The 12,696-nt window shown below is 35.5% G+C and overlaps 1 protein-coding gene across 2 annotated transcripts in view; it reads left to right on the top strand.

Annotated features, from left to right (window-relative positions):
- The window catches only part of XPR1 (xenotropic and polytropic retrovirus receptor 1), a 193,210-nt gene that overhangs the window by 147,417 nt on the left and 33,097 nt on the right, over positions 1 to 12,696 (top strand). For both annotated transcript variants that reach the window (XM_089910376.1, XM_022556613.2), the window contains exons 10-11: positions 1,533 to 1,704; positions 2,836 to 3,030. In XM_089910376.1, the coding sequence (XP_089766502.1) occupies positions 1,533 to 1,704; positions 2,836 to 3,030 (367 nt within the window). The remainder of the gene's footprint in view (positions 1 to 1,532; positions 1,705 to 2,835; positions 3,031 to 12,696) is intronic.

Here is a 12,696-nt window from a genome sequence, read left to right as displayed (position 1 = left end):
ATTCTGTACCTAGAGTTTCTTAAAATATTATATAAACTGGTACCAGAACCTCTTTGTGCATAAATGATTAACATCTCAATCCCTAATAACCTCCTACCCCACCCTACCCTGAAAAAAAAAAAAAGTTTGCTGTATCTGGAGCTTATGGTTGCAAATGGTAACATCTCATCTGGCTTACTGAACAACTTTCTGAAAGAGCAAGTGAGTGATCAGAGATTGAACCGTGGACACAAAATATATCAGCTCCAGAAAGTAATGTCTTAAAGCCTGTGTTGTGTCCTGTAAGACCCCTGGTCTAAATTCCAAAGCTCCAAGACAATACCTGTCATAGATAGTTGACACCCAGGATTGATTTGTAATATAGTCATTTATTATTTCCCTGAAATAATCAAGGGAATTATTTAGAGAAAGAATAGAAAGAACCAGCCAAGTCTGAGAGACGAGAGCCATAGTCTCCCAGGCTGGATATGTCCATTAAATGAATATACCTAGATGGCAGGAGAGCTATAGCTTTAGACTCATTTTCACAAAACTGTTGCTTAGCCAGAATTCCTTGTTTTAGGAGTCCATTTTCACCTGTGTAAGATAGAAAGGGTCTAACAGGGTGAGGAGGAAAGCTGCCTTCATCCCATCTTCACTTCACTCAAGGCCTTTCAAGACAGCCTGTACAATTTGAGCTTATTTCTGATGATTAGTATCTAATTCTTTCTCTCTCTGCAATGCCAGGATTTTCCTTTGCAGTAGTAAACAGGCTTCCACAGGATAGAGTCAGGAGGAGTTATTGTTATAGGTCTTCTGCAAAATGGGGATATGGATAACACCTAGCTCAGAATTGTTATAGTTAATGGATTATAAGAAATGCATTATGAGAAAAATACACAGAGTGGATTAGTGCTCAAGACATGTAACCGGAATTTATTTATCATTGTTTTTGTAACAGTGGGATGTGGGCTGATTTTTGTGGCATAATTTGAAGACAAATACAATTATCATCATGGCATTAGTGAAATGAAAGTGACTTTGGTTAGAGAATAATACATACTTCAGACGAGGCGCTATCCTCCCCTTCCTATCCTGTGTAGGCAAAGAAAAGCTTTGTATTCAGTTAGCTAAGATGGGAGAATATTCCAGAAATTATCATAGCACATGGGTCTCCAGCAAAATTTAATTTAGAAAAAAAAAAATTTAATTTAGACTAACGCTAAATGTCCTCTCGGTGCATTTGTGCCATTCTCTCTGCTTTCCACTTCAGCTCTTCCCACCTCTCTGCTTTCTGTTTTCTGACTGTAGCTATTCCTGCCTTCCCCCTGCCCCACCCTTTTAATTCCTTTCTTAGTTGTCCATTCAACTCATTCCCTTCATTACCAATTCTCAACCTAGCCACTGTTGCCAGGTCCCTGTGTTTGTGATTGGTTCATTGGTTTCCATTTTATCAACTAAGGTAATCATGCTGCAGGGTCAGACATGAATTAGAGAAATTTAATATGAACTTTCTTGTTTCTGTGTTTTCTGATTTTTTTTCTTTCTCCCAGTTTCGAGTATTTACAGCCCCCTTCCATAAGGTAGGCTTTGCTGATTTCTGGCTGGCCGATCAGCTGAACAGCCTGTCAGTGATACTGATGGACCTGGAATATATGATCTGCTTCTACAGTTTTGAGCTCAAATGGGATGAAAGTGGGGGCCTGTTGCCAAATGATTCAGAAGGTAGGGTATGAATGTGCATCCACACTACTGAACTGCCAGTGTAAACCAAGAAATACTGGGAATGATAACTGAGAAATTTAAGATCATCCAATAATATTACAAATTTAATTAAATGTACTTGGCACTCCTTTAGCAATCTCTTTATCGGATACAATTTGGCTCTTAAATTATATTTTATAATTTTAGCTATTCATTTGCCAGGAGATTTACAACTTACACTTAAAGAATTCTAAAACTAAAAAACTTCTAATACATTGGTAATTAAATCACAGATGCTTTAGTGTCAACAATTGCTATCACAGTATTGCTTTACTATGATCAAAAATACTGATAATTTAGAAATTAGATCAAGTGCTTTGAGAAAGTCATAGATGTTTTTTAATTCTTCTTGGGGACCTTATTTTTCTTTTGGCTCTTTTTATCACTCTTTGTTTATGCCAGGTGTTCAAGTTACTAAGGAATTTTGCCTTAATGACAAAGACCAACTTTAGACAGATTATGTAACATCTGACTAACAAAAGTTAATGAAGCCAGTGCCAACACATTTTCATTGATGCCAGCAGATCACAATTCTATTGTATGTTGAACCACTCGGATACATTTCCAGAATTTGAAGAAAATTGATTTACGAACTCTATTCTTCTCATTTTAAAAGTATAAACTCTGCTGTTTGTTTTCTTTGTTCGTTTTATTTAAAGAACAAGAGTGTGAACAACCTATAGTGGGTATATTGTAGTGGTTTGGCGTTCATGAAATTGACTCTAGTCACCAGTGATATATATAGGTTTTCCAGATGTTTCAGAGCTAATTTTTTTCTCCTTGATTAGTGTACTCATTTTCTAATTGTCTTATAGTTTTACCACACTCCAAAGAAGGTGATTCCAGAATAGATAGTCAGAAATCTGAGCCGGCAGATTTTTCTAAGTTCCCACTGTGTATTTTACCTTCTCTTCTCAGCTTATCAACCACTAAAAAGTTTAAGAATATAATAGTTGCAAAGAAAAAAGTGATTCTGAAACCCAGGTTCCTTGCTTTTATGGACTTCCTAGTGGTTACAATATATGACTCTAAATGATGTGAACAAGTTATTTTTTTTTAATTGTAGTCTTTTCTTCTTTGAAATCTTCACAGAACCAGAAATTTGCCACAATTACTCATATGGTGTGCGGGCTATTGTTCAGTGCATTCCTGCTTGGCTTCGCTTTATCCAGTGCCTGCGCCGATACCGAGACACAAAAAGGGCCTTTCCTCATTTAGTTAATGCTGGGAAATACTCCACGACTTTCTTCACGGTGACGTTTGCAGCCCTTTACAGCACTCACAAAGGTATTCATTGATTGTGAAAAGATTTTTCAAAATCTGGATTTTCACCACTTGAATCTATTTCTTACTCTGGTTACCTTTCCATTTGTCATGCTTCTTTTTTTTCCATTGATGCTCCAGTCCCGTCAGGTATACTACTTTGTTCTTGAACACAATTTTAGTCTCATTCCAGTATTTACTAACAAGTACCGTTAAAAAGAATCAAAGTCATCTGGAAGAGAAAGGATTTTGATAACATTTGAAGTCCTGAATTTGTTTAATGGGTTCAATCCAAGACACCTTGGGTTTTCATTTGGTTTTTTAGACTTCTTGTTCATTAATGAGGTTAGGAAATGCTAGGTGAAGAAGATTCCCTCTGGCAATCATGTATATTTTTAATCGCTTTCCTTCACCAAGTAGTAAGGATTGTTTCCAGCCTATTTAACTGCAAATTGAGTTCTCTGATCTCTCTAGTTTCTTATCTCCATGGCAACCAGTTATTACTTGAGACTGTTCTTCTGTTGGGAGGAGAAAAAGGCTTTTAGGTTCTGAGCCACATACAGGCACTCCTTTTGAATTTTTAACCTTCTCCTAAGAACTGTCAATCAAAGATCTCACTTCCTTTTACTAAAATGCCTTCCTTCTTTGTCTATTTAAATCAGTATCAGCCTACACCTTAGAGGCTGCACTCTCATCTGTGAGTGGTAAAGAAATGTTACCAATTGAAATTATTACAATTATTTTTAGATACTTTGATAAAAAGTTCTTTTTCTGTGATTTTTTTTTGTTTAATTGAGATGCTGTATTTAGGAGCCTTAGCTAGTGCTCCAGAACTGCTGCTGTGTGTCTGATGGTCTTGAAAGATTAGGGTGGTGGTTTTTTGTAAAGCTTGTGATTTGGTCCAGCAGAACACTTTGCAGTAATATTGATAATGCAGCCAATAACTTTACCACTGTGGAGGCACTCTTGTTAAATGATATAATTTAACTAAGTACCTCAGTGAAAGAAATACATCCTGAAGCTCCCTTAATTTTTTTTTTTTAACTCCTCTCTCATGTGCACCTACTGTTTGGCTAGCTCCTCAGACTCTCCATTGTACATGCTTACCCATTGGTCGGCCTGGGATACTGGTAGATTTTGTACTCAGATTTTGCATTTTACCCTTTCTGCAGGTCTCTCCCTTTAAGGATTACCCCTTTAAATTTCTAGCTGTTCCATCAACCCTGACTCTGTCCTGGAGGCAGTAAGACTGATTTTTCTGTGACTAGAGTAGAAAGAGGGTATTGGGAGCACCCTCAGGCAAAAAGCCACAAACTCACAATTCTTACTCTTTATGCCAACATCTTTTCAAAGTAAGCTCAGGCTTTTTGCCTGCCTTTGGTGGCTTTCCAGTGCCTTCTAATAGTTTTTTTTTTTTTCCTTGAAGTATAATTGACTTAACAATATTATATTAGTTTCAGGTGTACAACATAGTGACTCAGTATTTCTATATAATACAAAGCGGCCATGATAAGTCTAGTTACTGTCTGTCACCATAAGAAGTTATCACAATATTATTGACTATAATTACTATGCTGTACATTAGATCCCCATGAGTTATTTATTTTATAACTAGAATTTTATACCTCTTAAGCTCCCTCACCTATTTCACTCATCCCCTAACCCGCCTCCCTTCTGGCAACCACCAGTTTTGTTCTCTGTATGTATGTCTGCTTTTGTTTTGTTATGTTTGTTCTTTTTTTGGTTTGTTTTTTAGATTCCACTTATAAGTGAAATCATATACTATTTGTCTCTCTCTGTCTGACTTATTTCACTTAGCATAATACCCTCTAGGTCCATTCATGTTGTGGCAAATGGCAAGATTTCATTCTTTTTTATGGCTGAGTAATATTCCATTGTGTGTGTGTGTGTGTGTGTGTGTGTGTGTGTGTATACCCCCCACATCTTTATCCATTCATCTATCAATGGACACTTAGATTGCTTTCATACCTTGGCTGTTATAAATAATACTGCAGTAAACACAGTGGTGCATATGTCTTTTCAAATTAGTGCTTTTATTTTCTCCAGAAAAATTCCCAGAAGTGGAATTCCTGGATTGTGTGGTAGTCCTATTTTTAATTTTTTGAGGAATCTCCATACTGTTTTCCATAGTGGCTGCACTAATTTAAATTCCCACCTACAGTGCACAAGGGATCCCTTTTCTCCACACCCTCTCCAACACTTGTTTTTCGTTGTCTTTTTGATAATAGTCATTCTGACAGGTGTGAGGCGATATATCATTGTGGTTTTGATTTGAATTTCCATGATGATTAATGATGTTGAGCATCTTTTCATGTGCCTGATGTCCATCTGAATGTCTTCTTTGGAAAAATTTCTGTTCAGGTCCTCTGCCCATTTTTTAATTATTTTTGTTTATTTTTGCATTTGTCTCCCTTTCTAAGGAGACATATCCAAAAAAATATTGCTAAGACTGATGTCAAGAGCATACTGCCTATGTTTTCTTTTAGGAGTTTTAATGTTTCAGGTTTTACATTTAAGTCTTTAATTCATTTGGGGTGTAGTTTTGTATATGATGTGAAAAGGTAGTACAGTTTGATTCTTTTGCCTATAGCTGTCCAGTTTTCCCAGCACCATTTATTGAAGAGGCTTTCTTTTCCCCATTGTATATTCTTGCCTCCTTTGTCATAGTTTAATTGATCATAAGTATTGGGTTGGCCAGAAAGTTTGTTCGGGTTTTTCATAAGCTGTTATGGAAAACCCGAACGAACTTTTTGGCCAACCCAATACATGGGTTTATTTCTGGGCTCTCTGTTCTACTAATCATGTGTCTGTTTTTGTGCCAGTACCATATTGTTTTGATTATTGTAGCTTTATAGTATAGTTTGAAATCAGGGCGCATGTTACCTCCAGCTTTGCTCTTTCTCAAGATTGTTTTGGCTATTTGGGGGGGGGGGTCTTTTGTGTTTCCATACAAATTTGGGTTTTTTGTTTTTCTAGCTTTGCAGAAAATGCCATTGGTATTTTGATAGGGATTGCATCAAATCTGTAGATTGCCTTGGGTAGTATGGTCATTTTAACAATACTAATTCTTCCTACCCATGAAAGCTCCCCAAATTTTAACTCTTGGTGAAGAATGCTATTTTTCAGTCCAGGCATGCATCATGATTCAGAAGGTTGTTAATAGAGAATTTCTAAGTCAGGCAGTTAATTTGATACATGCTACCCTATGGCTTAATAACCCTTTACTTTTCTCCCATCCTGGGTAAAATTGAGTACTGGTTTTTCTTTTCTTTTTTTTTGGTTGAATATTTTAGGATATAACATGTCTTTATACTGATACCATTCAGTAAGAAGCTGAAAATCTGAATTCCTCGAATCTGCAAACACTCCAAATCTGAACACCTAAAGCTAGAAGCAGTGGTTTGGATAGTATTGTCCTTAGATTTTTTTTTGTTGTTCATGTACCCATTCAAATAACCTTTTAAACTATTGATATATTACTTTATTATCTTTATTTTATTATTTTAAATTATATTACTTCTCATTTTTAAGTTTATGTCTGAAATTTTTTGTCTTAAATTTAAATAATTACAAAAAAATCTTTTCCAGTAAATTTTAAATATTCACATTTTTTTAAAAAGCTGCTAAGTGTTTCTACTAAGTGTACCCAGGTAATCTAACTATAGAGGCATTATACCATGATTTAATTTTTTTTAATGAAGCAATTCTACAATAGTCAGAAATTTTACATCTCTGTCCCATTGAACTTTATTTTAGTATAATATACTTTTGTTTTAATGACTTTTGTCTGATACATAGCATGTAAATTGAAATTAAATTATTAATTTCCTATTAGTAGGAAAATTAGTTACTAGGAAGATAAATTCCTATTATTAGGAAAAATACTTGTTAGAATAATTTTTTTCTTTCTGTGTTGTAATTATCATTACTCTGATTTTATCTATAGTTGTCAACATAACATTACAAATTTTAATAATTATTACACATAAATATTTCTTTTTAAAAATATTTATTTATTTATTTTTGGCTGTGTTGGGTCTTCATTGCTGCACACAGGCTTTCTCTAGTTGCGGCAAGTGGGGGCTACTCTTCGTTGCGGTGCGCAGGCTTCTCATTGCAGTGGCTTCTCTTATTGCAGAGCACAGGCTCTAGGTGCACGGGCTCAGTAGTTGCAGCTCGTGGACTCTAGAGCACAGGCTCAGTAGTTGTGGCACTCGGGCTTAGTTGCTCCGCAGCATGTGGGATCTTCCTGGACCAGGGCTCAAACCTGTGTCCCCTGCATTGGCAGGCAGATTCTTAACCACTCTGCCACCAGGGAAGTCCCAATATTTCTTAATGAGGTAAATTTATATTACTTATTACTCTTCCATTTTTCAATTTTTATATAAGTAAATCCTGAGGAACTTTGTTAGCATTGCTATATATGTAAGAATGGAAATTTTGTTGTTGCATTGTCCCTCAGTTTTTTGGACAAATTCTGAATTATATGCCCCCCAAAATTGCATAGTAAACTATTATTAATAATTATTTTTAGTGATCTATCAAGTTTTCTTTGTTGAAAGCAAAGAGTTGAAAATAAACTGAGTAAAGAATTGAACATAAACTGAATGAAAAACGATTTGTTAACTAGTCACTAGAGTCATTCACTTTCTCTTTTTCTGGAGAGTATACCAAAAAGCTTGAGTAGGACCAATCATATATTTAGTTTTAAAGACTCCTTGTTTAGTTCAACATACTCAAGAAACAATTAGGAAAATTAAAATATTGTTAATTTTAATACATTTTTCAATGCAGTGTTTTTGATGAAATGCTTTAACACATTTTTTAAATGTATTTTTGAAAACAAATTTTGGAACTGCAGATTACACTCATCCAATTTATAGAGAATATCTGCTATATACCCTAATTAGAAAACCAGTCAGCCAAATCAGAAAAAGTTCTGACTTTACATACCTTAATTTAAAATACTTTACTGTTAGGGGATATCTGTATGTGTATGGCTGATTCATTTTGTTGTGCAGTGGAGGCTAACACAACATTGTAAAGCAACCATACTCCAATAAAAATTTAAAAATAATAATAATAAAAAATAAAATACAATACTTTACCATTAAAAATGCTAACCATCATCTGAGACTTCAGCGAGCCTTCTCATGCTTTTGCATTAGAAACGTCAAAGATCACTGATCATCATAACAATTATTATAATAATGAAAAAGTTTGTGAAATATTGCAAGAATTAACAAAATTTGACAGAAATACGAAGTAAGCAAAAGGAAAAATAGTGCCTGTAGACTTGCTCAACACAATTTGTAAAAAACACTGTGTCTGCAAAGCGCAATAAATCGATACACGACAACAACAGAGTTTTGACTGAAATTAATATACTTATGTATACCCCTGTGTAAACACCTCATTTTTTAGTTTTAATTCTGAATTAGGTAGGGAGGTGAGTGGGTAAGTAGGTGCATAGATTAAGAATTATTGAGAATATTCTATGTATCAGGCTGTGCCAGGCAGTAAAAAAAGAGCAACAAACAAGACACAATTCTTGCCCTTAAGAATTTATGATCTAGTAGGGGAAATAGGTAAAAAGGCATTCATTGGTTGCACAACAATGTGAATATAATTAAAACTTCTGAACTGTACACTGAGAAACGGTTAAGGTGGTAAATTTTATGCTGTGCTTTTTAGCACAATTTAAAAAAGAGAGACGTTAAAATAGAGGGTAAAGAGATAGCAGGGTTACCAGAACAGCCTACATACAAGCTTAAGTTCCTAACCCAGCCTCTAGGCCTCAGGAAGGGAAGCGTAGAGAAGACTTCCCAGAGGTTATGGTTAAGCTGTATCTTATTGTCTATATTAAGTTAGGGAGGATTCCACTTATCCCATTATGTGTCAAAACACAAGTCCGTGTAATTTATGAGTGATAGAAGTGTTACAAGTGTTACTGTTTCCCAGTTTTGTTCATCTTTATCCGTAGGGCGTTCCCCCACCCCAACCCCAGATAAAACCCTACCTTTAAAGCAGAGATCATAGTATCTGTTCTGTTTATGTCGCAGATTTGTTGTAAGGATCAAATAAGGTAGCGCCCATGAAATCAAGAAATTCTGACTTGCTGTACAAGTGGAATTTATCTTTAAATGAAATATAATTCTCTTTACTGTCTAGAGCTAGTATATGTGTGTCTTCCTTTCTGGAAAGTCTTTTCACAAGAAACACTTATGATCACCTTGAGTGTGTGTGTGTGGATAAGGGTGTTGTACTGGGTAAGTATCAATTAGGAATGTGTTTGGTTTTTTATTCAAGTAACACAGCTGTTTACTGACTGAACTTGATTCATGTGCCCACAGTCAAACTTTTAAAAACACAAGCATTTTTTAGAGGGACCATTGGTTGTATAGTTTAATATCCCTAAAATTAAAAAAAACACTTTTTATAGTTGCTACATATTAAATATTTATATCACTAAATTTTTTTACCAAAAAGACAAAGGAACCCATGACAGAAAATTTGACATTGAATGGTGATCAAAAGCAGAATTTGATTTCTATTGTTTTCTTGGACAATATTCCAAGAGAAAAGGTATCAGAAAACATAGACTAGAAATGATCATTGAGTTAAAAAGAATAGATTCTGCATGGTTAATGAGGTTGATCTTTTTCAATTGAATGTGTATGTGCTATTGCAAAGGATAAATTTTCTCAGGGGGGAGAAGTGTAGAAAATGGTGAGGTAACTTTGTTCAGACTCAGGAATCTGACTCTTTTCAGAGAACTAGCCTACAAGAGTTACCATAGTAACAGCATTATTGGAGGCATTTTCAAGATTGTTTCAAAGGTTATGTCTTATGCCACATGATTTGTAAAAATGGAGTCGCAAGGGTTAACTCTGTACTTAGAATCACTTTTTAAAAGGTGAGGGAGGGGGGTTAGGCCCATTATTGGGAGAATAAGTATGATAATACTGCAGCTAGCCCTTGTAGTAAGAAGGAAACACTTTAAACATTTCAGTATATTTTATTTTCTGTCTTTGATTTTAGAAACAAAGGATTTAGCTCTCAGCCAATCTTATTTTAAGAATTCGCATTTCGTTACAAGCCTAAATTAGAAGCCAATTCCTACAAGTTTTTTGTTGGAATTGCGAGTGGAGGAGACAGGAAAGTACTTTAAATGGTTTTTGTATGTCCTTGAGGTTTCTTGGCCTTGGCAAGGAAAAGCCTGTGGGAGGTACAGTAATAAAAAAGCCATTGTGTTATTATTTCTAATCCATTGATGGGGAGAGAGTACTTCATTAGATTTTCTGGTTTTCATTTACAGTTTCAAACATTCTAAAATATTTATAAATTCTTAGTGGATTTTGCTCTTTGCTGTTCTCTGAATACATAGAAGAAAAAAAAACTTCTCTTAAAAAATACTTCATGTTTTACTTTAGACTCCTTTGTTAGCATTTGTTAGCATTTACTATTAGACATTTTAAAATACTTGGAAAAAAAGAGATACTCTCTACTCACTTAAAAGCCGAGTTCATTTGTATTTCTTTGCTTGGTTGTTTTCCAGTGCCCAGATCTCGTATATCTTCTAGATCCCTCCTTGTTTAACATTCTGTAAGGGGTGCTGTGTCCCCTAATGAGGATTCCTCAGCAGTAGTTCAGTGCCTTCAGTGCAAATAGTCATTTCATTGTTTTGGGTGAGCACACATAGTCCTGAAGTGCTTCCTCTCTGGGGGTATGGCCAGTTTGTTATGCTGTTTCTACCCTGAATAATGAGCTTCTATGCCAGAATTTCCAAATTTTAGTCTTGTTATACTATAGTAGAAATGCTTTTTTTTTTTTTTTTAATCTCTAGGGAAACTTCTGTTCCATTAACTTTTTAAAGACATACACAAAATTTTTTAAAACAACTCATTTGAATAAATGCTTTCATTTTGGACTTAGTATTGAAAGTAGCTCAAATCTTTAACCCTTTTGAAATTTGATACATTTCGCTGTAATTTCTCTAGCTTAATAATGCAGAAAAGAGATAGATTATTTGTTTTCTTTGTTTTGTTTGTTTGTTTGTTTGTTTTGCGGTACGCGGGCCTCTCACTGTTGTGGCCTCTCCCGTTGCGGAGCACAGGCTCCGGACGCGCAGGCTCCGCGGCCATGGCTCACGGGCCCAGCCGCTCTGCGGCATGTGGGATCTTCCCGGACCGGGGCACGAACCCGCGCCCCCTGCATCGGCAGGCGGACTCTCAGCCACTGCGCCATCAGGGAAGCCCGAGATAGATTATTTTAGAATTCACCATTTGTCAGTATTGGCTTAAATCCTGCTGATGCTATAAAATCAAATGTGAGGTATTGTTTCTTTCTGATTATTAAATGGACTTTAATAGTATTTCTTGAGTAACTTATATCTACTTGGCATTGTGCTGATTTTTTTTTTTTTTTTTTTTGCGGTACGCGGGCCTCTCACTGTTGTGGCCTCTCCCACTGCGGAGCAACAGGCTCCGGATGCGTAGGCTCAGCGGCCATGGCTCACGGGCCCAGCCGCTCCGCGGCATGTGGGATCTTCCCGGACCGGGGCACGAACCCGTGTTCCCTGCATCGGCAGGCGGACTCTAAACCACTGCGCCACCAGGGAAGCCCACATTGTGCTGATTTTAAATGATTTTATAAATATTACACTAACAATCCCATTTATATTTCACCTTAAGTTTCGTTTAAAACATTAATTATAGCTTTGAATAAATTATATTTTTGTATCATCTTTGTCATATAAAAGAAGCTTTTTAAAAAAACACTTGTCCTTATACCCTGAAGCTGTTTTTGTTGACTTTTCTCTAATCACCTTTGTTTTCTTAATTGCTCTTATAACTGATAGATGTAATTTGTTAGCATTTCTATGTAAATGTGTTGCTTTTGAAACACTCATGCACAAAAATTTAAAGTTTAAAAACAATCTCTATTATTGTTTAGATACTGCTGGAGGATCTGTGATGTTTAAAAGAACAAGGTCAAAATTATTTATGAATTCAACTTACGGAGCAATTTGTCTAATTGAAAAAGAATTTAAAGACAAGTGCTTGCAAATAAAATTTTTAATTTTAATTTATATATTATTTTATATTATATATAATTTTACATGAGGCTCTTATTGGTGAAAAGTATAAACATCAAGAAAAGGTATAGTGTCTAGGTATTTTCAGCAAAAAGAAAAGAAAAAAAGAGAAAAACTGAGTAGGCAAATGAATTATGAGGCCTAAGTTCCTGCTAGGTATATGTTACTCTAGGGACTATAAGTAGTAGATTATACATGAATCTCTTTCTTTCAGAGTTTCATAATATAATACAATAAGTGCACTAATCAGATATTGCTACATAATAAACCACCCCAAAACTCAGCAGCTTAAAACAGCAGTAATTTATTCTCCTTTATATATGTGTATATATTTATTCTCCTTTATGTTTGTGGGTCAGCTGGGAATTGGTGGAACTAGGCTGGGGTCTAGCTATTCTAGCTGAATAGCACGGCTTTAGGCCGCTGTTCCCATTGGGTTTTTGGCTCTTTCCTGAAAGTTGGGTTTGAGTTTGTTACATGTTTGTTCATTTTCGGGTCCCAGCTGAAGGGGCAGCAGTTATCCAAGGAAAAACTCTTTATGTGGTACGAGCAGAAACAATTACTATTGCACA

Source organism: Delphinapterus leucas, chromosome 1, assembly GCF_059928025.1.
Source record: "Delphinapterus leucas isolate spDelLeu-1000000601 "Yukka" chromosome 1, BTC_Dleu_Yukka2, whole genome shotgun sequence".
Taxonomy (NCBI): domain Eukaryota; kingdom Metazoa; phylum Chordata; class Mammalia; order Artiodactyla; family Monodontidae; genus Delphinapterus; species Delphinapterus leucas.
This window is presented reverse-complemented; position numbering and strand designations above follow the sequence as displayed.